This window comes from Sceloporus occidentalis, unplaced genomic scaffold (genome assembly GCF_023333645.1).
Source record: "Sceloporus occidentalis isolate IW3139 unplaced genomic scaffold, rSceOcc1.0.p SCAF_337, whole genome shotgun sequence".
In the NCBI taxonomy this organism is placed as follows: domain Eukaryota; kingdom Metazoa; phylum Chordata; class Lepidosauria; order Squamata; family Phrynosomatidae; genus Sceloporus; species Sceloporus occidentalis.
Window position 1 is genome coordinate 509,933 of NW_028317317.1, and position 27,257 is coordinate 537,189.

Below are 27,257 nucleotides of genomic sequence, written 5' to 3' on the forward strand. Positions count from 1 at the left end.
GCGCTTGAAGGCATCCACAGAAGCTACTTACAGCAGTTGTCAGCTAATGGTTCTGCGCATGTTTCAGTAGACGGCGGCAGGCATTGTGGCAGGAGTGTCAGCGAGGTGTAGCTTCTGTAACCATGAGACGTGAATCCCGCAGCCCTGTCTCATGTGGGTGATAACAGCGAGCAGGACTGTTTTACTTTTGTGGAAAAGCATGTAACTTATTATTTATGTGGGGTATATAGCTATGGAGCCGGGTTTCAGGAACCAACGTGAAGGTCGTTTATTACCTTAATTAGTCATTAAAAGTGTTTTATATAAGGCATATATTTTATGTAAAAGAACAGGATTATCTGTCCTTAAACGTAAATGTTCCTAAGTATTTAAAATCATTTAACTGAAATATCGGATTTTTGGCCCCTTCGCTAGGTGTTTAGTTGCTTGGAGGATACGTTATTTGGACCCCCATTACCAACTTCCTTACAGCTGCCTGGTCTCACTGGAAGTGAGTGCTTTTTCTGCTCAAGGGGTAAAGGTCTGGGGGTAGCGGCCCCTTGTAGGTCCGGAGGGGACAGCTTGAGGTACAATATATATAAATATATATATATATATATCCCTCCATACTGTGCATGGACTCTCAGTCTACTGCTGAAACTGCCGGGATTGCCACAGTAAAGCAGGGAGAGATTTGGCAGCATTAATGGGGAACTCCAACTAATCTTTTTATTCCAAGTCTCTGATTAAAAATGTTTCCAAAAATATATGACTGTTTACTCCAGTTGTAGTTTTCCCCCATAATATAATATTTGTATGATTCTCACTCTGTAATCTGACCCCCGATCTACTAAACCCCATGACTCCTTCCTATACTGCCTGTGGGGTACAATAGAATGGCTCAGTCTTTATTACCCAGCTGGACATGCTAATAGACCTCTATGGAGGAACAGACTTGTTGCCATAAAGCATCAGCTCAGTGTGGCATTTGAGCTGGGAAAGTCACCCAAAATATCACATGACCGACAACAATGGTGCCTCCAGGTCTGCAGATAAAGGGGGTGTTATTAGGGCAAAATTAGATAAAACCGGGTTTTTGTCGACCGTCATTACTGTATATATAGCACTGGGGGCGGGGGTCCTCAGGCCTTCCTCTTCTGACATTTTATATTTTGCTTTTGACATCCGGTTAAATTGGAGAAGGGCCCTGCTGGAGCAGGCAGGTCTCCCATATGATTTCCATTACAGAAGCCCAAAATGGGCATATTTTGGCTGCCTGGCTCCTCCACAACCAATCTGACTGAGGAAGAAAGATTTGACGTATGGCAACGGGCATCTAATGACGCCTCTTATGAATGATCAAAAACAAATCATTTTCCTTTTGTCGCGGTTTTGAGAAGAGTTTTAAGATCTTTGTAGAGAAAATATGGGGGGGGTACCGCTCAAACAAATACTTAAAATCCATTAGATCAGCCCTGAATCTTAATCCAGGAGATGTATGAGAAATGAAGTAACTATAACTCCTGAGAAAGGAAAGGGCAGCCGCACGTGGAGGTGCCTGAAAGGAAGCCAGCGGTCCATCTTGGTCTGGCGTGTGGTCTCTCCCTCTGGATGAAAATGTCTAAATGACCTATGTAATTCTATGGTGGATCTAGAGATTAACATTCAAATGGTTTGCAGATTATGTATCCAGGGGAAAGTGTTATTTTTTCAAATACTAATCTGTCCAATGTCTTCACATTACTTTTAAAGAAGTACGAGGCTGTGTGACCACGAGCATTAAATCATCATTGTATGCCAGAACTTTGTGACAGATCCCACCAGCCCTTAGTGCCATTGGGCTGGGCGAATGAGTTGGAGAGAATCCTATTACTTCTTATATGAGTGGTGGGGTTGCAATGAAGTGGTTGTATCTAGTCTATCATGTTCATAGACGACAAAGGAAGGGATTTTTTACAGTGAGGACAATAAAGGTATGGAATTCACTTCCAAGGGAGGTGGTGTTATCCAATACATTAGATACCTTCAAAAGGGGCCTCGATATTTTCTTAGAAAGGCATGACATACAGGGATATAAATAGAATAACATTAATATTTAAGAGCTTCTTGATCCAAGGAGAAATCCGATTGCCTCTTGGAGTCAAGAAGGAATTTTTTCCCCCTGATGGCAGAATTTCGAAGTAGCTTAATTAAGGTTTTTTTGCCTTCTTTTGGATCAAGAATAGGAAGGTTAGGTAGAAGGGTTGAACTTGATGGACTTAGGTCTTTTTTCAACCTTACAAACTATGTCACTATGTTCAGCTGTAAAACTATCCATCCAAAGGTCTTGAACTTGGATTTTCCCTGGTTTTAGAGTGGAAGAACATCTAGGGACTGAGGTGGCAGGAAAGATACTCCTGCTAAATGATGTATTTTGAGAAGTATGAGCTCCATATGCGTTTGAAGGTTTTGTCAGTCAGCCTGATGGCCCAAGCAAGCTCCTCAGAAGTCAAAAGTTCCCCCCCAGAGCTTAAGAGGACTCGGGGTCTAGCTAATGAAGTCCAGACCCTTAGAGACATCTCTCTGACTCTGTGAGCGTAGTCTATGGTGTCAGCCAGCTGGGAGCTTTCTTCATGTTCCGGTTCCACTGCTTCCTATCAGCAAAATACTCAGTATACCTATACCTACCAAGCGCAGAAAGATTCACTTTTGCCATTTGTGTTTTCTGATCTTCTTGAACTCCACGCAACTCGGGGGGCCAGCCTATCCTTACTATTAACATCTGGACACGCAATGGCGTTGGTTATTTCAAACTACATGATCATCTTGAGCCTTTATAAGGTTTAAGATTCAAAGATGACCTGCATGTTGAAAGAGCTAGTGTGTGTTACCACCTCGAGTAGGCTCCTCTAGGACTGCTAGAATGGCTTGATCTTTGGTTTCAATGTTGACTATGTCTCTGTGATATCCATTTGGCTCACAATTATCTGACTTGTGTTCTGGCCTATGCCTTTTACTACAATCTAAGATTTAGGACCTGAGAGCAGCGAAGGCCCAGTGGCCATAAAGTATCTGAAGCCCAACCTCTGGGGAAAAGACCCCAGTGCCTCCTCTGTGTCTGTGTGAGGGGATCCTGAAAACCTGCACTGTTGGGGGCACATTGAGGGAAACTCTGAAATCTGCAGAATATATGAGGCTTTTAAGTCTTGGAAAGAAAAGAGGCTGCCTCACCCCGGTAGAAATGAAATTTATTTTCATGTCACATTGTGACTCTACCTTAATAGCAGCTACGGCAGGAAGATACAGTGATGCACACAGTTAATGGATTTATAACTACCTCAGCCTATACTAACACAGCAGTCCTCCTGTCTAGGAAACGGGTACGTGCTCTCCATTGGTTGACATTAACCCCCTTCACAAACCCCCTCTTGGCTTCCACTATGGTTCACTAATTGTGGTAGGGCCACATCACTATTGACCCAGCCATATGAGCAGTGTGACAAGTGAGAGCTGTGAGCAAAAACATAAAATCTGAAAGAAACATAATGACAAAATACGGAATAAAATCCCATTCCCATAAACTCTGACCCCAGCCTTGGCGGGATGCAGCATCCTGGGCCCCTCATCTAAAGTAGCTTATTAGACCATTATGGCACTTTTTCAGTAGGTGCAACAACAGTCTGGGACATGTACGTCTAATAATTGGCACAACATTTAGTGCATAAATCACAGTGTGACAAATGGCAAATGTGGCGCAGCACCATGTACCAAGAGGCACTGTGTAACTGGCCTGGCCACACAATGGGATGGGAGCCAGAAGCTGTGTCAGTGTATGGGAAGGATAGTGGGCAGCATTATTACAGTTGACTTGGCCACATCTGTGTCATCTACACTTTGACCACTTTGTACGAGTTGGCACAGAAAACTTAAAGTCCATTTTAGCAAGAGGTATTTTCCTGCGCCAAACTAAGTAACTCCTGGGTCGTAACACTGAATGTAACGAGAAATCCTTTTAGCGCATGTGATTAACATGTGGAGACCACGGACACAGAGATTTACGTGTTTCTGACTCCAAGAGATTGCTCCAACTCCTGTCTGCGCTGCTGGATCTGCAATAAAAGTCATAGAGAAGGTTATCAGGGTCTGTCGCTGCATCTCACAAGCATGGAAGGATTTAACTGTAAGATGGAGAACATGGTTTGAGCGCTAAGAAGGTGGACGGCCTCCCTGACTATTTACCTGGTCCTCTCTTCAGACTATTCACCGTATAATGTGCCCAAACACCATCACTCACCTTGCAGTAAAAGTATCTGCTAACAGCCTCCTGCGACCAGGGCTCCTGATAGAAGTCGGCTCTTCTCTCCTGCTCCGGATTACCGACCACGTCTGTCATAATCTGCGGGGAACACAGATTGACCTCGTATAACGAAGAACTGGCCACAAAACATCTAATCTCTGCACCCAGGAGACGCGCCATCAAGCAGGAAGAATACAATACAAGTTTCTTCACATATGGCTGGAAACGTTTGTGGCTTTTAAAGCCCTATTGACTAGGTTAAAGCAACCTAACTGAAGAAAACGTTTAGTGAATAAACCCCACAGGCCAAATAATTTTGATATAAAAATTGGTCGTTGTGCATTTCCGACTTTCTGTTTCAGCGAAACGACAGCAAATACGCTGCCACCGTTTTATCATTCCCTCAGATTGCTTTGAAGGCCAAGCATAGAAACTAAAAAACCATCCAGTATTGCTAATCCCGTCCCTTTATACACATTATATCCTCATATTATATATTACAGGGGTGTCGAACTTGTGGCCCTCCAGCTGCTGCAGGAGTACATCTCCTATAATGCTCTTTCAGCTAATGGGCTGGCTGAGGAGTATGGGAGATGTAGTCCTGCAGCAGCTGGAGGGCCGCAAGTTGGACACCCCTGATATATTATATACTCTCCGGCCCGTATAACTAACCCTGTCCTTATAACCCGTTATATCCCTGTATATTCCTCATATTATATATTATATACTCTCCGGCTGTGTAACTAACCCCGTCCTTATAACCCGTTATATCCTGTATATTCCTCATATTATATATTATACACTCTCCTGCCCGTATAACTAATCCCGTCCTTATAACCCGTTATATCCTGTATATTCCTCATATTATATATTATATACTCTCCGGCTGTGTAACTAACCCTGTCCTTATAACCCGTTATATCCCTGTATATTCCCCATATTATATATTATACACTCTCCGGCCTGTATAACTAATCCCGTCCTTATAACCCGTTATATATTCCTCACATTATATATTATATACTCTCCGGCTGTATAACTAATCCTGTCCTTATAACCCGTTATATCCCTGTATATTCCTCATATTATATATTATATACTCTCCGGCCGTATAACTAATCCCGTCTGTCACGGAGCTGACTAGTCCGACCGAAACACACTTTCCCCGGTTCCCCAGTCACTGGCCGAGACTCAGTGTAGGGTAAAACCAAACGAAGACTGATTTATTTCTCACACAGAGCTGGATATATCCAGCAAAACACACATTAACATAAAAACAAGATATTGGGACACAAACCGCCCCCTTAATCTGCCTCCCAGAGACAACAGGGACAGTAACGGGATTAACAATACAATGGACCATGCGGTGGAGGGGTCTGATATTAAATTAAAACAATGGCAGTCACTCCCTGGTGACAGATCCAGGCTGTCTGCCGGAGATAATCCCCTCAACCAGTGATGAGAGGATACTGCTGGGGGTAGCCACAGAAGCCTTTACAAACCCAGGGCCCATAGTCAATAGGGAGGAGGCTGGCAGTCAGGCCTCTCCAGTGGTCCCAGTGATGGAGGGTTCCGTCACACCGTTCTTATAACCCGTTATATCCCTGTATATTCCTCATATTATATATTATTTACTCTCCGGCCGTATAACTAATCCCGTCCTTATAACCCGTTATATCCCTGTATATTCCACATATTATATATTATATACTCTCCGGCCGTATAACTAATCCCGTCCTTATAACCCGTTATATTCCTGTATATTCCTCATATTATATATTATATACTCTCCGGCCGTATAACTAATCCCGTCCTTATAACCCGTTATATCCCTGTATATGCCACATATTATATATTATATACTCTCCGGCCGTATAACTAATCCCCTCCTTATAACCCGTTATATCCTGTATATTCCTCATATTATATATTATATATTATATACTCTCCGGCCGTATAACTAATCCCGTCCTTATAACCCGTTATATTCCTGTATATTCCTCATATTATATATTATATACTCTCCGGCCGTATAACTAATCCCGTCCTTATAACCCGTTATATCCCTGTATATTCCTCATATTATATATTATATACTCTCCGGCCGTATAACTAATCCCGTCCTTATAACCCGTTATATCGCTGTATATTCCTCATATTATATATTATATACTCTCCGGCCGTATAACTAATCCCATCCTTATAACCCGTTATATCCCTGTATATTCCTCATATTATATATTATATACTCTCCGGCCGTATAACTAATCCCGTCCTTATAACCCGTTATATCGCTGTATATTCCTCATATTATATATTATATACTCTCCGGCCGTATAACTAATCCCGTCCTTATAACCCGTTATATCGCTGTATATTCCTCATATTATATATTATATACTCTCCGGCCGTATAACTAATCCCGTCTTTATAACCCCTTATATCCTGTATATTCCTCATATTATATATTATATCATATGCCCTCTAAGGCACCTTTTTTCTAGTGTAACCAAATTCAGCCTTTCTCCATAATCGTTTCCACTCCTCACAGGCTGTCAGTCTGTATTTATTAGTCTGTCAAGTGGAAGACTCTCCAAAAGTGTGTTTATGGAGCAGTTTTAGGGTCTTTGACGTGAAATGCTTCCTCCTCAGATAGGGCAGAACACATCACAGCAAAACAAGATCTGTCCGAATGTGTCAAGCGCTTGGCGTTGTTTTGCTGCGGTGCATTCTGCTCCATGCGATTGGATTGGATTTGGATTGACTCTCGGATCCTGCAGTTTGATTTCCTTCTTGTTGTCTTTGGTTCAGTGTGATCCCCCCGCCGGAAATTAACGTACCGGTTGCTCCCGCACACGTATAGACTGCCAGGATCTCCCTAAAGCTTACTTCTTCCGTACAGTATATAGTGACAAGACCTGCAAAATGTATAGGTCAAACAGTGAGGTGAGATACATATACTTATTTCTTACCTTTAAGTCCCTGCTCTGGGATAGCAGCCAGTCCTGTATATATCCCTTGGGGTCACGGGAGAAACTTAACATGAAGTCTCTCTGTATCTTCAGCTGGTTGATGGATTCAATCGTCTCGTGGATCTGAGCAGAGATAAAACATTGAATTTAAGGACTTGAAGAAGCAAATGGCTACACAGAGTTGCAGGAAAGAGACAGACCTGTATTAAGGGTTAATGCTGATATAAACGGATGGACCCGTGTTAAGGGTTAATGCTGATATAAACGGACGGACCCGTGTTAAGGGTTAATGCTGATATAAACGGACGGACCCGTGTTAAGGGTTAATGCTGATATAAACGGACGGACCCGTGTTAAGGGTTAATGCTGATATAAACAGACGGACCCGTGTTAAGGGTTAATGCTCATATAAAGAGACGGACCTGTGTTAAGGGTTAATGCTCATAAACAGATGGACCCGTGTTAAGGGTTAATGCTCATATAAACAGACGGACCCGTGTTAAGGGTTAATGCTCATATAAACAGACGGACCCGTGTTAAGGGTTAATGCTCATATAAACAGACGGACCCGTGTTAAGAGTTAATGCTCATATAAACAGACGGACTCGTCTAAAGGGTTAATGCTCATATTAACAGACGGACCCGTGTTAAGGGTTAATGCTCATATTATACCTTGTTGTCCAGAGCAGAGATCTCCTGCTGATTGGCCGTAGACAGCAAGAAGCTGCTCATCTGACTCTTCAGCGGGTCCTCAACCTCCACATCGATGTCATAACAGGCTGTCTTCTTCTGGTCGGTGGGGTCTACGCTGCAAGACAAAATAACTTCAGGTGAGAATAAGGGGTAACTGGGGCAACAATCACTGCTCACCACTGCAAGACAGACGTTTCTCTGGACTTCCTGGGACAAAATGTGTTTGGATATTTTGGAATCATATGGAAGACACAGGGTTGATTCCCAGAAACAAAATAAACAAAGGACGGTTAATGTACCCCGGGCACTTCCGGGTAAGAAAGTGTTTGGGGCAAGCATGGTGGGTTACACTTGGAGCTGGCGAGTAACCAGTTGGGAGGTCGCTGACCCCATTTCCAGAGAGCCGGAGGGGGCAAAAGAAAGAGAATTATAAAAAAGCAGCCCCTTCGTCTCTCCCCGTCCCTCATATCCGAAACTTTATCGTCTGAAACCTTCCGCTCCTCCAAGTAAATAAACTTTGATCCTTAAACCTTCACTGCCATCTCCATTTTCTGCATATTACCCCTGGGTTGGTAGAGGGCAGTTCCCTATGTCCCGTATTTTCTCGATTATAAGACGACCCTGTCACGGTCAGGACTACTTGCCAAGCCGTGACTGAGTCGAGGGCGTGGGCGTGAAGGGGTTAATAGCACCAGGCCTCTGGATTTACTAACTTGACCCCTTAACAAGGCATAAGTTACACCAAATTAACCCCCAAATCCTGCCTGTATCCCCCCAGGTAGTCTGCCACCACTCACCATTTTGATACCGGATTCGTGAGAAATCCGAATTAGAACCTTTATCTCTATATATATATCAACCCACCCCGGGCAACCAACATATATATATATATCAACCCCCCCCACCCCGGGCAAACAACATATATATATATATATATATATATATATCACCCCCCCCCCCCACCCCGGGCAAACAACATATATATATATATCAACCCCCCCCCACCCCGGGCAACCAACATATATATATATATATCAACCCCCCCCCCACCCCGGGCAAACAACATATATATATATATCCTGTAGAACTTAATAACAATACGGTAACGTGTTATCCTCTCTTAGGGTTCGTGGATGTCGATACCAGAGCCCAAAGACAGACTTGGATTATGAATATTTTAATAACAAAAAGACAAAGATCACACAGGGCCAGAATTACAAAAAAGAAGACATACAAAATAAAAATCAAACAGCAAACAGTTCTTAAAAACAAAAGGGACTTAAACACAGGACCCTCACTCACGAGTTTCTCCAATACACAGGACCCTCACTCACGAGTTTCTCCAATACACAGGAACCCCACTCACGAGTTTCTCCAATACACAGGACCCCCACTCACGAGTTTCTCCAATACACAGGACCCTCACTCACGAGTTTCTCCAATACACAGGAACCCCACTCACGAGTTTAGTTTCTCCAATAAGCCGGCCTGTGGGAACTCCTTAAGTCCAGATGGTGTCTTACGATGTTGTTCCGATCAGAGTATATCATGGAGTTCTGCCTTTCGGTCGCTGCATTGTCCCTAAATCAGACTCTTTTGCAAGAAAACGCCCCTCTGACCACATGACTGATTATATGACACCTTTTCCAAGATATGGTTCCCATCTTTGATGTGCCAATAAGTTATGGTGGGGTAAAGGTGATGGAAACCCCTCCACTTAAGATAGGAATGGATTTCCTATAACTCAGGGTCCTTATCTGTTAGGCCATGAATCACCACAGGGGTCCTTTGGGAAGATGACACCTCCAGCCAGAACAGATACAGAGGACATGCACAAAAACACATTTAATTCAACCTCAGATTAACTCATTGAATGCTTCAACAAAGAAACTAACCACCTCTGCTGGGTTACCCTTCCATGCATCCACTACGTTATATGAGTTAATCATGACAGACCCCCCAAAATCTGAATATTAATTTAGGAAAAAAAGAAAAAGCCTGAATATCAGACGACCCTATAGGAAAAAATGTAAACTATTTTTTTTAATAAAAGCTATGATTGAGAAAAATATTTTGTTTTTAATTCCTTTTATTTTTCAACCTGCCCCCCAGTTATGCACATCTGCCCCAGGCTTGTCACTCTGCCCCATAAATGCCTTAAACCCCCTATATGCCACTGTGCCCCATGATATGCCTTTTAACCCTCTATATGCCACTGTGCCCCATGATATGCCTTTTGACCCCCTATGTGCCACTCTGCCTCCAGAAATACCTTATACCCCTATATGCCACTCTGGCATTTAGGGGGTTAAAAGGCATGTTAGGGGGCAGAGTGGCATATAGGGAAGTATGAGGCATTTAGGGAGGCAGAGTGGCATTAAGGGGGTTAAAAGGCATTTCAGAAATGCTTTATGCCCCCCATTTAACACCTACCCCCCAAAAAACAGTAAGGATCCAGGTCCCCTGCAGCGCTGCGGGAGATCTGGATCTTAGCCTGAAAAAAACCTTGTCTTATAATCGAGCAAATACGGTATTACCCTGGTTTGGGCTGACATCACGCAGCGCAGGGTAGTTCCTTATGTATTTACTCTGTGGATCTCACAGTACGGGGCAGTCACCTAATTATGTGGTTGATGACGATTGGATCGGGCGGTAGCAGCAGGTTGGTCAGTCTCTGCGGGATCTCGGAGAACTTTAACCGCGTACAGTCAAATATCTGAAAGAGACAAATAGGAGACACCATGAGTATCTGCAGAGACCGTCCTGTCCTCCACCCCGTGGAACAATTCAAAAACAAACAGACTCTGCGTGCTCATCTGCACCGTCTCCACGGGGCCTCCTCAGCACATGATTGCTTTAGCCATGTGTGTCATGCTTATATGTAACTAGTGGAGCTGCTCCCATTTTTCTCCCCTCCCCTTCTTTCTCCATCTTTCACCCCCTTTTTCTATTTCCCCCTCCTCATTTCTTCCTTTCTCCTTCTCCTCTTTCTCTATTTCCTCCTCCCCATTTTTTCCTCTTTCTCCTTCTCCCCTTTCTTCCTCCTTCTCCTTCTCCCCTCCTCTTTCTCTATTTTCCCCTCCTTTCTACCTCTTTCTCCACCTTACTCCCCCTCCCTCCTCCCTCCATATGCTTCTCCTTTGCCCTCCTTTCTCCCCCTGCCTTCAGCTATCTGTATTCTGAACACTGAGCGCACTACCTGCTCTATGAGTGGACCTTGGCATTAAGCCCCACTCAGCATGTCACAAGCCTTTCATATATAGAGAGATCCAGGAGTGTGCACTCACCTGCTGGAAGTACTTGTCTCCGCTGATGTACTCCTTGTCGTGACAGTCTTGAAGTTTGTTGGTTTTTATGTATTGCCAGAGAGCTTGGATGATAACGGCCCTCGTCTGAGTGTGGATCCCCAGTAGACGAGCCAGACGGGGGTCCAATTTAAATTGAGGGGGCTGTGGGACAAAGCAAATTGCTGGTTTAGACTGCTCTACTGCAGGTGTGGTTCATGGCACAGCTTCAGTCACGGGCAGCTTCAGTCTTAGCTCAGTATACATAGCAGAGCCGCGCATGTTCTTACTGCAGATTTGAGAGTATAATGTTTATATTCCAAAGCCTGCGTATCTGCTTACATTGTGGGATCCATATATCAGCTCATGCGGCGATCTTTGTGTACATTATTTAAAATAGATGGACACGTGACACTCGGCCACTCAGCCCTGACTAAAGGTAGAGGTAGCGGGGTTGTCTTGGACTCACAGTACCTGATAATCCAGCATTTGCAGGAATCGTAACAAGGGTCGGTACAGAGCAGAGTACCTGATAATCCGCCATTAGTACCGATTGTAACAAGGGCCAGTACAGAGCAGAGTACTTGATAATCCAGCATTTGCAGGGATTTTAACAAGGGTCGGTACAGAGCAGAGTACCTGATAATCCAGCATCAATAAACTCACATCAATAAGCACACAAACCCCCAATTGCAGGGATCGTAACAAGGGTCGGTACAGAGCAGAGTACCTGATAATCCAGCATTAGTACTGATTGTATAAATAAAAGATAATAATAATAATTGTAACGAGGGTCGGTACAGAGCAGAGTACCTGATAATCCAGCATTAGCAGGAGGGTGCAGCGCACACTGACATCTCCCGGCCTCTTCACCTGAAATCCATCCGTCTCCTGCGTGCTCGGGGTCCTATGCCACTGAAACACATCAATAAGCACACAAACCCCCAATATTCAGAGGGACCCTGACAAATACACAGAACCCCCCGACAAACGACCCCGCTAAATACACAGAACCCCCAATATACAGAGCACCCCCAATAAATACACACAACCCCCCAACAAGCAGGGACCCCGCTAAATACACAGAACCCCCAATATACAGAGGACCCCCCAGTATACAGAGGGACCCCTATAAATACTAAGAAACAAACCAACATACAGAGGGACCCCCATAAAAAGAAACACCCTGATATGAAGAAGACACTCTGGGAGTCGCAGTAGATCATAGTAACTGCTCCGGCGCCGGCACCAGATTCCCCAGAATTGCTCTCTTTGAGCCCCCAGATCATTAGACTCACCTCCACTAGATGGTTATCCGGTCCATAAAGATCTTTATCCAACTCGATAACCAAACTTTTAAAGAACGAAGAAAACTTTCTCTTCATCTTACTGGGCTGTAAAAGAAATAGAGTGTCAGCTCTGGAGAACAGATCTAGAGGAATCCACCCTGTATCTAGACATAGGATCTTATATAGATTCAAGCCAGGGATCCACCCAATAGAGGTAGGATCTAAAACAGAGTGATCCAGAAATCTACCTCGTACCTAAAGAAAGGATCTCAAACAGAGTGCACCAGGAATCCACCCCATACCTAAAGAAAGGATCTCAAACAGAGTGCGCCAGGAATCCACCCCATACCTAAAGAAAGGATCTCAAACAGAGTGCACCAGGAATCTACCCTGTACCTAAAGAAAGGATCTCAAACAGAGTGCGCCAGGAATCCACCCTGTACCTAAAGAAAGGATCTCAAACAGAGTGCGCCAGGAATCCACCCCATACCTAAAGAAAGGATCTCAAACAGAGTGTGCCAGGAATCCACCCCATACCTAAAGAAAGGATCTCAATCCGAGTGCACCAGGAATCTACCCCGTACCTAAAGAAAGGATCTCAAACAGAGTGCGCCAGGAATCCACCCCATACCTAAAGAAAGGATCTCAAACAGAGTGCGCCAGGAATCTACCCCGTACCTAAAGAAAGGATCTCAAACAGAGTGCGCCAGGAATCCACCCCGTACCTAAAGAAAGGATCTCAAACAGAGTGCGCCAGGAATCCACCCCGTACCTAAAGAAAGGATCTCAAACAGAGTGCGCCAGGAATCTACCCCGTACCTAAAGAAAGGATCTCAAACAGAGTGCGCCAGGAATCTACCCCGTACCTAAAGAAAGGATCTCAAACAGAGTGCGCCAGGAATCTACCCCATACCTAAAGAAAGGATCTCAAACAGAGTGCGCCAGGAATCTACCCCGTACCTAAAGAAAGGATCTCAATCCGAGTGCGCCAGGAATCCACCCCTTACCTAAAGAAAGGATCTCAAACAGAGTGCACCAGGAATCCACCTCACATTTAAAGATTGGAGCCTCCATTCAGTGAGCCATTGATTCTTGGCAGCTTAAGCCGGGAGATGTCGCAGGGCAGTCCCTGCAGGCAAAGGCCGCACAGACCTCTTCCTGTAGACAGACCGGGGTTATTGAGCCCCTTGGGAACAAAATGGAGGGAGAGGGTTTTTGGGGTAGAAAGCTGAGGGTCATTTATCTGCCTGGCGTTCTTGCTTCGCCCTTCCATGGGCCGGATGAACGCGATGAAGCCGCGATATCTATAAACAGCTAGCGTGGTCAGTAATCCATTCCACCACTTATATTATTCTTAGGCTGAGATTTATACCTCAGATCCTTGGCACCACCGCACAGCCGACTGAGCCTAGAGGCTTGTCGCTCACTCCCACTTACTCTCTCTAACGCTCTCACTCAATGTCTCACTAGAGACTAGAAACAGAGGAAGATATTCTACTAAAACTCTCCAAAGTAAAAACAAAAAATGTATGGGATCTGATGGAATGCAACAGAAATGATTAAAAGAGCTTCTCTTTTTGACTGGGTAACTAAGACAGTACCCCATGGAGGGGCAGTAGATGTCGCCTGTCTAGATTTCGACCCGTCCATCATAGAAGACTTATAAATAAATTGCAGTCTGTGGGTTTGGATGCCAGGATAGTTGAATGGATGAGGCGATGGCCGAGTGACAGGAGGCAGAAGGTTGGGGGTAATGGGGTATATTCAGAGGAAGGACCCCTCAGTGATCAGCATTGGGACTTTTTATTAGTAATATTACAGAAGGGCCTAATGACATATGTCTCTTCCTTCTACTGCAGCTTTTCTCTCGCCTCTTCTTGTTCTTCTGTCTTCGTTCTTCGTTCGCTTCTCCACGGTATCAGCTCAGTTATCCAGATACTTCCACAAAAGGGCCTCTGCGGACACCCTCTCCCCAATCGGAGTAAGTTGGAAGACATTGTCCCCGTGGGGGCGAACTGGGACTACAGGAGGCCAGAATATTTCGGGCAGGAAGAGAAGCGTTTCTGCACCTTGACAGAACAAGAAGAGGCAAGAGAAGAAATGGTGCTACAGAAAAAGAGACGCGAGAGAGAGTGAAAGAATGCATGAAAGAGATAAAAAATACAGGTTATTTTTTAACCTTTTCTTTCTTGTTAATGTCTCCATTGTCTCCAAGACAATGAGGGAGCTGAATTTGAATGCTAAACTATACCCGGAAAGCGGCGGGTGACGGTCCGGGCTCTAACGGGTGAAGGTCCGGGCTCTAACGGGTGAAGGTCCGGGCTCTAACGGGTGAAGGTCCGGGCTCTAACGGGTGAAGGTCCGGGCTCTTACGGGTGACGGTCCGAGCTCTAACGGGTGAAGGTCCGGGCTCTAACGGGTGAAGGTCCGGGCTCTAACGGGTGAAGGTCCGGGCTCTAACGGGTGAAGGTCCGGGCTCTAACGGGTGAAGGTCCGGGCTCTAACGGGTGAAGGTCCGGGCTCTTACGGGTGACGGTCCGAGCTCTAACGGGTGAAGGTCCGGGCTCTAACGGGTGAAGGTCCGGGCTCTAACGGGTGACGGTCCGGGCTCTAACGGGTGAAGGTCCGGGCTCTAACGGGTGACGGTCCGGGCTCTAACGGGTGACGGTCCGGGCTCTAACGGGTGAAGGTCCGGGCTCTAACGGGTGACGGTCCGGGCTCTAACGGGTGACAGTCCGGGCTCTAATGGGTTAAGGTCTGGGCTACAACTCATCCGCTCCAAAAGGCAAACTTTTTTAAACCATTCTGTAGTAGATTTTTTTCCATGTTTGGGGTCGTGGTCCTGCTGCATCATCCAACTTCTAGTATGATACGTCGATGGACTGGGGAATTCATTGTCCCCATAGCCTAGGGATTCACATACTTTTTCCACCCCACACTGGGAATGTTTGAGTAATTTCTTCAATATGGACAAGAAGAATAATTTGCGTTATTAGTTAAAACGGGTTGTGTTTGCTCATTACTGTAATTTAGATGAAGGTCATATCATATTTTAAGACAAATTTATGCATAGATGCTGGGAATCCCAAAGAGTTCACTTGCTTTTTCTTGCCACTATACATTTTATATACACATACATACACATACATTATATACATATATCTATAGACAGCATATTAGGCCAATTTCCTATTCAGCCTCAAAAATCACTTAATCCAGAATTGAAGCCGGACTATGAGGAGTTGGCAGAATACACAGCAGAGTTCTCGTCCCATGTTCTAGAATCTGCCCCCATCCCGTGTACTGACCCTTCTCCCCGTGTACCAGCCAAAGCCCCGGCAGCCAGAGCCCCCGGCAGAGCTGCAAACTGCCTCTGGGTCCCAGCTCTCGCCCTAGACTTACTATATAGACCTGATGAACCTATTCCTGCATGTCACCGCACAGGCAGCTGGGATTGACGGTGACTCTCAGGTAGGGCTGCAACAACTAATCGATAAAATCGATAATGAAAATCGTTGCCAACAAATTTCATTATCGGTTAGTTGAATCGACTTTATTGATTATAAGATGAGGGTTTTAATATCTGGGGGGTATACGGCTTATCTGGGGAGGACAAAGTGACATATCTGGGGGTATAAGGCATAACAGGGGGCACAGTGGCATATCAGGGCATATAAGGCATATAGGGTATATACTGCATATGTGGGGAGGGCAGAGTGACATATCTGGGGGTAAGGGGCAAGCCTGGGCTCAAATGTTCATAACTGGGGGGGCAGGTTCGGAAATAAAAACAAGAAATGCATTTTTATCAAAGTTTTTTTATTCTGCTGTTTGTTTTTAACATCCTGTTTTTTGATTAAATTATTTTAAATAAATGAAAAATGTACATTATTTTTTTTTATCTGATTAATCAATTAATCGGAAAAATTATCGGCCAACTAATTGATTATGAAAATAATCGTTAGTTGCAGCCCTACTCTCAGGCCTACTATCCAGCAGTTCCAAAGAATGACTTTGAACATTTATTTATAGAGAGAAATTCTGGTGCACGGTGTTAAAAGTAGTACAACCACGGTGTGTGGCAGCCAATGAGGTTAAATTGATGAACATCTCCTCTAGTGCAACTGGGACCAAAAGGGTTAACACTACTACAAAACTGAACCCTAAGACACTGGGGGTCCTACGACCACGGGCCACCCCAGGGCCAAGACATGTTACGTGTCTGCAACCTCACTCACATCATCCAGTAGCTTCCCTTCCACTCGGAGCTCCCAAGATGCGATGCTGCCATCTGAATCCTCGGCATCGGGCTTTGCGGGGTTAAACGTATTTGAGATATAAAGGCGCAATTTCCGCTTTTGCTGGAAAACAATACAATAAGAAATATTTAGATCTAATATGTGGCACACTGCGAGTCTGTGGCCAGATCTCTGTAAATCAATGCATCACGTGGCACCGTTCAGCCAGATCCCCATATCTATAAGCACCACGTGGCACCCTACAGTCTGTGGCCAGATCCCCATAATTATAAGCACCACGTGGCACCCTACAGTCTGTGGCCAGATCCCCGTAACTATAAGCACCACCTGGCACCCTGCAGTTTGTGGCCAGATCCCCATACCTATAAGCACCACGTGGCACCCTAGTCTGTGGCCAGATCCCCATACCTATAAGCACCACGTGGCACCCTACAGTCTGTAGCCAGATCCCCCTAACTATAAGCTCCACGTGGAACCCTGCAGTCTGTGTCCAGATCCCCATAAGTATAAGCACCACGTGGCACCCTACAGTCTGTGGCCAGATCCCCATAATTATAAGCACCACGTGGCACCCTACAGTCTGTGGCCAGATCCCCATAATTATAAGCACCACGTGACACCCTACAGTCTGTGGCCAGATCCCCATACCTATAAGCACCACGTGGCACCCTAGTCTGTGGCCAGATCCCCATACCTATAAGCACCACGTGGCACCCTACAGTCTGTAGCCAGATCCCCCTAACTATAAGCTCCACGTGGAACCCTGCAGTCTGTGTCCAGATCCCCATAAGTATAAGCACCACGTGGAACCCTACAGTCTGTGGCCAGATCCCCATACCTATAAGCACCACGTGGCACCCTACAGTCTGTGGCCAGATCCCCATACCTATAAGCACCACGTGGCATCCTAGTCTGTGGCCAGATCCCCATACCTTAAGCGCTGCGTAAACTGTTGGCGCTATATAAATAAAAGATAATAATAATAATAATAATAATAAGCACCACGTGGAACCCTACAGTCTGTAGCCAGATCCCCCTAACTATAAGCACCACGTGGAACCCTGCAGTCTGTGGCCAGATCCCCATACCTATAAGCACCACGTGGCACCCTACAGTCTGTAGCCAGATCCCCATAAGTATAAGCACCACGTGGCACCCTACAGTCTGTGTTCAGGTTCCCGTAACTCCCCACCACGTGGCGGATGAATGAGCTCTTTATAAATAAGATAATGTTTAATATGCAGACAGCAGTGGGACAGGATCCACTCTGTGCCACCAATTTGGTTAAGAGAATATGTGGCTCTCCCCAGCCGCTATCTATTGATGTTCCTCCAGGCTCAGTTCTTGGGCCTCTGCTATTCTCCATCTACACTTTTTCCCTCGGACAACTTACTTCTTCCTTTGGTTTCCAGCACCACCTATATGCAGATGACAGCCTACTCTATACTCCGCTCCTGACCTTTCCCCCTCTCTTCTGACTCCCCTCACTGACTGTCTATCAGGAATTGCATCATGGATGGCGTCCCGTTACCTAAAGCTCAACGTCTCTAAGACCGAACTCATCCCGCCATCTGCTCGGTCCACTTTTCCTGACACCTCTATTACCATTGACAACTCCACTATCGACCAACAGACCAGGTTCGCTGCCTTGGTGTCACCCTCGACTCTGCTCTCTCCTTCATCCCTCACATCCAGTCCCTCACCAAATCCTGCCACCTCCACCTGAGAAACATCTCCCGAATCCGCCTTTCCGCACACAAGAAACCACCAAGTTACTATCCACTCCCTTGTGATATCCCGTCTGGATTATTGCAACTCCCTACTAACCGGTCTCCCCCTCTCCCGCCTTTCACCGCTTCAATCCATCCTCAACACTGTAGCCAGATATACTATACACCATACCACTATACTACACAACACAACACTATACTATACCTTACATCTCTATCCTCCTATCCAAATACACCCCTATACTATACTATACACCATAACACTATACTATACAACACAACACAACACAACACTATACCTTACATCTCTATCCTCCTATCCAAATACACCCCTATACTATACACCATAACACTATACTACACAACACAACACTATACTATACCTTACATCTCTATCCTCCTATCCAAATACACCCCTATACTATACTATACAACATAACACTATACTATACAACACAACACAACACTATACCTTACATCTCTATCCTCCTATCCAAATACACCCCTATACTATACACCATAACACTATACTATACAACACTACACTATACCTTACATCTCTATCCTCCTATCCAAATACACCCCTATAATATATACCGTAACACTATACAACACAACACTATACTATACCTTACATCTCTATCCTCCTATCCAAATACACCCCTATACTATATACCATAACACTATACTATACTATACAACACAACACTATACTATACCTTAATCTCTATCCTCCTATCCAAATACACCCTTATACTATACACCATAACACTATACTATACAACACTACACTATACCTTACATCTCTATCCTCCTATCCAAATACACCCCTATAATATATACCGTAACACTATACTATACAACACAACACTATACCTTACATCTCTATCCTCCTATCCAAATACACCCTTATACTATATACCATAACACTATACTATACAACACAACACTATACTATACCTTACATCTTTATCCTCCTATCCAAATACACCCCTATACTATACACCATAACACTATACTATACAACACAACACTATACCTTACATCTCTATCCTCCTATCCAAATACACCCCTATAGTATACTATACACCATAACACTATACTATACAACACAACACTATACCTTACATCTCTATCCTCCTATCCAAATACACCCCTATACTATACACCATAACACTATACTATACAACACAACACTATACCTTACATCTCTATCCTCCTATCCAAATACACCCTTATACTATACTATACACCATAACACTATACTATACAGCACTATACTATCCCTTACATCTCTATCCTCCTATCCAAATACACCATAACACTATACTATACAACACTATACTATACTATACCTTACATCTCTATCCTCTTATCCAAATACACCCCTACACTATACTATACACCATAACACTATACTATACAACACTATACTATACCTTACATCTCTATCCTCCTATCCAAATACCCCCCTATACTATACTATACACCATAACACTATACTATACAACACAACACTATACTATACCTTACATCTCTATCCTCCCATCCAAATACACCCCTATACTATACACCATAACACTATACTATACAACACAACACAATACCTTACATCTCTATCCTCCTATCCAAATACACCCTTATACTATACACCATAACACTATACTATACAATACAACACTATACTATACCTTACATCTTTATCCTCCTACCCAAATACCCCCCTATACTATAGACCGTAACACTATACTATACAAAACAACACTATACCTTACATCTCTTTCCTCCTATCCAAATACACCCCTATACTATATAACATAACACTATACTATACAACACAACACTATACCTTACATCTCTATCCTCCTATCCAAATACACCCCTATAGTATACTATACACCATAAAACTATACTATACAACACAACACTATACTATACCTTACATCTCTATCCTCCTATCCAAATACACCCCTATACTATACACCATAACACTATACTATACAACACAACACTATACCTTACATCTCTATCCTCCTATCCAAATACACCCCTATACTATACACCAGACCTGGGCAAAGCACGGCCCGCGGGCCACATCCGGCCCGCTGAATAGCTCGGACCGGCCCGCAAAGAGTGTCCTGGTGACTCACCAATGAGTCCGGTGTCCCCTCCCGCCCCGGTCACTTACCTTAAACTCCTGTGTTGGAAGCGTTTGTCTCGGGTGCCGGCGCTTTACGCTGGGCGCCGGCATATGACGTCAGACGCCGGCGATCAGCAGTGAAGCGCCGGCACCCGAGACAAACGCCTCACGCTTCCAACACAGGAGTTTAAGGTAAGTGACCGGGGCGGGGGGGGAGATCCTGAGAAGGGGGGGTTAGGGAGTTAGAGGGGAGATACTGAGAAGGGGGGGTTAGGGAGTTAGAGGGGAGATACTGAGAAGGGGGGTTAGGGAGGGAGGTCTTACTGTGTGTGTGTGTCTTACTGTGTTTGTGTGTGTGTGTCTTACTGTGTGTGTGTGTATCTTACTGTGTCTGTGTGTGTCTCACTGTGTCTGTGTGTGTCTTACTGTGTCTGTGTGTGTCTCACTGTGTCTTACTGTGTCTGTGTGTGTCTTACTGTGTCTGTGTGTGTCTTACTGTGTCTGTGTGTGTCTCACTGTGTCTGTGTGTATCTTACTGTGTCTGTGTGTGTCTCACTGTGTCTGTGTGTGTCTTACTGTGTCTGTGTGTGTCTTACTGTGTCTGTGTGTGTCTTACTGTGTCTGTGTGTGTCTCACTGTGTCTGTGTGTGTCTTACTGTGTCTGTGTGTGTCTTACTGCGTGTGTCTTACTGTGTTCATAGCTTATTCAGTTATTGTAATAAATATTTTAGCCCATTTTTTAGCTCAAAATATTTTTTCCTTTTTTTTCTCCTCTAAAATCTAGGTGCGTCTTATCAGCAGGTGCGTCTTATAGAGCGAAAAATACGGTATGCACTCCGAAGCCTTGTTCATTTTGTTCACTTCTGTGCTGTGCTAATAGTTATTCAGGCCTTACTTATTCAAGCACCTCTACCAATGACGTAGGCTTGAATAACTTTATTAAACAGCACATAAGTTAACAAAATGGACAAGGCTTCGGAGTTTGTAGTTTGTAGAGGTCTGGCCCTCTAAAACCATTCCAATTTCTCATGTGGCCCCATGGGAAAATTAATTGCCCACCCCTGCTATACACCATAACACTATACAACACTATACTATCCCTTACATCTCTATCCTCCTATCCAAATGCACCCCTATACTATACACCATAACACTATACTATACAACACTATACTATACCTTACATCTCTATCCTCCTATCCAAATACACCCTTATACTATATACCATAACACTATACTATACAATACAACACTATACTATACCTTACATCTCTATCCTCCTATCCAAATACCCCCTATACTATACACCATAACACTATACTATACAACACAACACTATACTATACCTTACATCTCTATCCTCCTATCCAAATACACCCTTATACTATACACCATAACACTATACTATACAACACAACACTATACTATACCTTACATCTCTATCCTCCTATCCAAATACACCCCTATACAATACTATACTATACACCATAACACTATACTATACAACACTATACTATACCTTACATATTTATCCTCCTATCCAAATACACCCCTGTACTATACTATACACCATAACACTATACTATACAACACAACACTATACCTTACATCTTTATCCTCCTATCCAAATACACCCCTATACTATATACCGTAACACTATACTATACAACACTATACTATACCTTATATCTCTATCCTCCTATCCAAATACACCCTTATACTATATACCATAACACTATACTACACACCATAACACTATACTATACCTTACATCTCTATCCTCCCATCCAAATACCCCCCTATACTATACACCATAACACTATACTATACAACACAACACTATACCTTACATCTCTATCCTCCTATCCAAATACACCCTTATACTATATACCATAACACTATACTATACAACACTATACTATACCTTACATATTTATCCTCCTATCCAAATACACCCCTGTACTATACTATACACCATAACACTATACTATACAACACAACACTATACCTTACATCTCTCTCCTCCTATCCAAATACACCCCTATACTATACTATACACCATAACACTATACTATACAACACAACACTATACCCTACATCTCTATCCTCCTATCCAAATACACCCCTATACTATACACCATAACACTATACTATACAACACTACACTATACCTTACATCTCTATCCTCCTATCCAAATACACCCCTATACTATACACCATAACACTATACTATACAACACAACACTATACCTTACATCTCTATCCTCCTATCCAAATACACCCTTATACTATACACCATAACACTATACTATACAACACAACACTATACTATACCTTACATCTCTATCCTCCTATCCAAATACACCGCTATACTATACACCATAACACTATACTATACAACACAACACTATACTATACCTTACATCTCTATCCTCCTATCCAAATACACCATAACACTATACTATACAACACTATACTATACACCATAACACTATACTGTACAACACTATACTATACCATACATCTCTATCCTCCTATCCAAATGCACCCCTATACTATACACCATAACACTATACTATACAACACAACACTATACCTTACATCTCTATCCTCCTATCCAAATACACCCTTATACTATACACCATAACACTATACTATACAACACAACACTATACTATACCTTACATCTCTATCCTCCTATCCAAATACACCGCTATACTATATACCATAACACTATACTATACAACACAACACTATACTATACCTTACATCTCTATCCTCCTATCCAAATACACCATAACACTATACTATACTATACAACACTATACTATACTATACACCATAACACTATACTGTACAACACTATACTATACTATACTATACCTTACATCTCTATCCTCCTATCCAAATACCCCCTATCCTTGGAAATGTAGCTGCTATGGCCTCTTCCCAAGTGGATAGTTAAGAGTTACACGGGAGGAAAACTGGAGGGAAACGACACACCAAGTACCACTGCAGAAAGCAGCTTCAACACATCAGAAGCAGATCAACTCATCCCCATCCAAGCCGTCCTCTCCTATTGTCTCCCTTCCCCCTCAACCACCGACTAGATTGTAAGCTCGCAAGAGCAGGGCCCTCTTCTCCTTTTGTACCAGTTTGTTATTTAATGTGAAATTGTTCTACTGACTGTAACAGCTCTGCGGAATCTGCCGGCACTTTATAGATAAATGTAATGTACCCGCCCCCTGCGCTCCCCTTATGACCTACGGCTTTCTTCTACTGTTGTTACCTCTTCCCACTCCCGTATTCAGGATTTGCCCCGCGCCGCACCCCTCCTGTGGCATTCCCTTCCCCGTTCCGTCAGACTTTCTGCCTTGTACGCAACTTTCAAAACCTCTTTGAAAACCCACCTGTTCAGGGAAGCGTAAAACATTCCTTCCCATTACTGAACAATCAACAGCTTCAACACGTCATCGGAAGCAGATCAACTTATCCCCATCCCAGCCGTCCTCTCCTATTGTCTCACTTCCCCCTCAACCACCGACTAGTTTGTAAGCTCGCAAGAGCAGGGCCCTCTTCTCCTTCGCACCAGTTTGTTATTGTGTGTGTTATGTGTTATTGTATGTGTTATGTGTTATTGTATGTGTTATTGAATGTGTTTCTAAACTGTTCTTCTGACTGTAACAGCGCTGCGGAATCTGTGGCTGACACACCTTCATGGGTCGCTTCAAGGCTTCCTGGATGTCCACCCGTTTCCTCATGATGGTTTGGTCCAGTTTTCTCTCAAAAGCCAAAAGGTCCATGTAGGCCTGAGACTCTGGGACCAGTTCCCGTATCTACGGAGGCAAATGAGACCAGTATTATGGTGAAAAACAACCACCAATCAGAGACGAGGGGTAACTGGGAGACACTTCCTACACTGTGCAGGGACCAGGAGAGACACGGGGAACTGGAGCCTCACAAACTTGTGATCCTAGAGGTGTTCAGTAAAGTCAGGGCTTTCGCTTAGTAAGTTAATGAGCAGCTGATGGGCGTCCAGGCCATGTCTGGACAGTAATGTCCAAGCTGGAACAAAGGGTAGCCAGATGTTAAAGCTTCCGGCCCCTGGCACTAATCCTACGTGATTCATGGCATGAAGCTCAATCAAAAACCGAACAAGCAGAAAGGGTTAAAACATTATATCTGCCCACCACGGAAGACGAAACCTCGCCTTGCTGATTTATCTATACATTATACAGGGGCCAGCTCGCTGATTTAACTATACATTATACAGGGCCCGGTCACTGATTGAACTATACATTATACAGGGGGCCGGCTCACTGACTTAACTATACATTATACAGGGGGACGGCTCACTGATTTAGTTATACACCATACAGGGCCTACAGGAAATGTCCACTAGAATATTCCAGGGTGCGGGCTTCACTCACCCTCTGAGGAAGAATCTTATCCGCCATCTTTCTTCTCTTTGCACTGAATGAAAAACAATATGTTTTGATTCTGGCTGAGAAACATTTAAACTTATTTTAAACGTCCCTGGGACCCCAACACTAATTTTATGGACCTCATCTCCACATCCCTGAGACCTCAACCGTAATTCCCTTGAAACCTATCTCCAAATCCATAGGACCCAACCTTAATTCCCCAGAACCCATGCCAAAATGTCTGGGACCCCCACCAAGATTCCCTCAGACCCCCATGTCCAAATCCATGGGACCCCCAACCCTAATTCCCTTGAATTACATCTCTAAATCTTTGGGACCCAAGCCCTTAATTTTCCAAGGACCCATTTCCAAATTCATGGGACTCCAACCTAGATTCACTCAGTCCCCCATCTCCAAGTGCACAGGACCCCCAATCCTGATTCACTCAGTTCCCCATCTCGAAGTGCCCAGGACCCAACCCAGATTCACTGAGTAATCAGTCTCCAAGTGCACAGGACCCCAACCCAGAATCACTCAGTAACCCATCTCCAAGTGCATGGGACACCAACCCAGATTCACTCAGTCCCCCATCTCCAGGTGCTTGGGAACCCATCCCAGATTCACTCAGTCCCCCATCTCCAAGTACACGGGACCCCAACCCAGATTCACTCAGTCCCCATCTCCAAGTGCATGGAACCCCAACCCAGATTCACTCAGTAACCTATCTCCAAGTGCATGGGACCCCAACCCAGATTCATTCAGTCCCCCATCTCCAAGTGCACGGGACCCCAACCCAGATTCATTCAGTCCCCATCTCCAAGTGCAAGGGACCCCAACCCAGATTCACTCTGTCCTCCATCTTCAAGTGCACGGGACCCCAACCCAAATTCACTCAGTAACCTATCTCCAAGTGCATGAGAACCCAACCCAGATTCACTCTGTGGTCCATCTCCAAGTGCACGGGACCCCAACCCAAATTCACTCAGTAACCTATCTCCAAGTGCAAGTGCCCAATGAACCTTTGTTGCATCCAAACTGCTGACCTGCGGACTCTTCCCTGTGCAGGGGCACCTTGTTGTGGAACCTGTGCCGGGGCGGCCCGCTTCCGTGTTGGTTCCATTACTGTTGGAGGGATTCCAGGTCGAACTGAAGGGCTGCTGCCGAATGGGGGCCCAGGTGGGCCCATTGGAGCCCCCTGGTGGGGCATACGGGCACCAGAGGGCATTCCAGGGCGCTGCAAAGAGACATAACTGTATTAGGGGACAAACAGACAATCAGTACAGCATCACCAAGCGTTGAGAAAGAAATGGTCCGCGCAGTACTACTGGCCTCCATTGACCTATTCGCATAATTATAACGCAGAGAACTGCACTATAGCTGTGGGGTATCTGTAAATTACACACACAGCAGTTGGGGTATCTGTATACTACACACACTCAACAGTTGGGGTATCTGTATATTACACACACAGCAGTGGGGTATATGTGTCCTACACACTTCGTTTTGGGGGGTATTTGTGTGTTACACGCACAGCACTGTATAAAATAATCTGAAGTAACTACCCCACTTGCCCCAGTATCTACCCTCCACTCACCACTCCATGTACAAGGAACTCAAAGAGTTTGCTCTTAGTTGCTCTGCGGGCTCCTCCAGCAGATTCGTCAGTTGCCATTCCCACAAGTGCTCTCTTTGGCCCCTGGCCCCTTCACTGGTCTGTGTAATCACTGTGCCCCTCTCAGTGCCCCGTGGTATGTCTGTCTCTCACTGGTTAAGCCTCAATCAGAATTACATTACACCGGGGAGTATCCAGTAGACACGTACCCCCCCCCGCCCCCTGTTACCCCTCCTGTGTTCTGCCTGTACCTCCTGCCCCTGGTCTCCCTTTTACCCCTCTTGTATTCTGCCTGCACCCCCCTGCCCTCTCTGTTACCCCTGCTGTATTCTGCCTACACCCCCCCTGCCGGTAGTATCACTGTTACCCCTCTTGTATTCTGGCTGCACCCCCTACTAGTGGTCTCCTTGTTACCCCTCCTGTATTCTGCCTGCACCCCCTGCTGGTAGTCTCCCTGTTACCCCGGCACCCCCTGCCCTTGATCTCCCTGTTACCCCTCCGGTGTTCTGCCTGCACCTCCTGCCCGTGGTCTCCCTGTTACCCCTCCTGTGTATTAAGAACCATCTAACCCTCCATCCCAGGAAGTGCTTCCCCAGCCT

At 44.7% G+C, this 27,257-nt stretch overlaps 1 protein-coding gene across 2 annotated transcripts; it reads right to left on the bottom strand.

Annotated features, from left to right (window-relative positions):
• Positions 1-4,013: 4,013 nt before the first annotated feature.
• On the bottom strand, positions 4,014-26,718 carry LOC149274308 (SWI/SNF-related matrix-associated actin-dependent regulator of chromatin subfamily D member 3-like). Of its 2 annotated transcripts, none has more exons than XM_089505674.1 (13): positions 26,641-26,718; positions 26,090-26,280; positions 25,053-25,095; positions 24,336-24,458; positions 16,732-16,854; positions 12,503-12,598; positions 12,018-12,119; positions 11,208-11,369; positions 10,539-10,636; positions 7,900-8,035; positions 7,228-7,350; positions 4,253-4,354; positions 4,014-4,067 (listed from the first exon to the last, which is right to left on the bottom strand). In XM_089505674.1, exons 1-13 carry the CDS (start codon positions 26,716-26,718, stop codon positions 4,014-4,016), a joined length of 1,431 nt encoding a protein of 476 aa, XP_089361800.1. The 2 variants fall into 2 exon arrangements, with proteins under 2 accessions (XP_089361800.1, XP_089361799.1); XM_089505673.1 differs by having other exon boundaries at positions 26,057-26,280.
• Between the last annotated feature and the right edge of the window lie 539 nt (positions 26,719-27,257).

Excerpts from the sequence above, each read along its gene's own strand:
- LOC149274308 (XM_089505673.1), bottom strand. The coding sequence starts at position 26,718 with ATGGCAACTGACGAATCTGCTGGAGGAGCCCGCAGAGCAACTAAGAGC. Across the intron at positions 26,281-26,640 it reads AGTTCCTTGTACATGGAGTG|CGCCCTGGAATGCCCTCTGG; the intron begins GTGAGTGGAGGG and ends GTCTCTTTGCAG. Across the intron at positions 4,355-7,227 it reads CCCAGAGCAGGGACTTAAAG|ATTATGACAGACGTGGTCGG; the intron begins GTAAGAAATAAG and ends TGTTCCCCGCAG.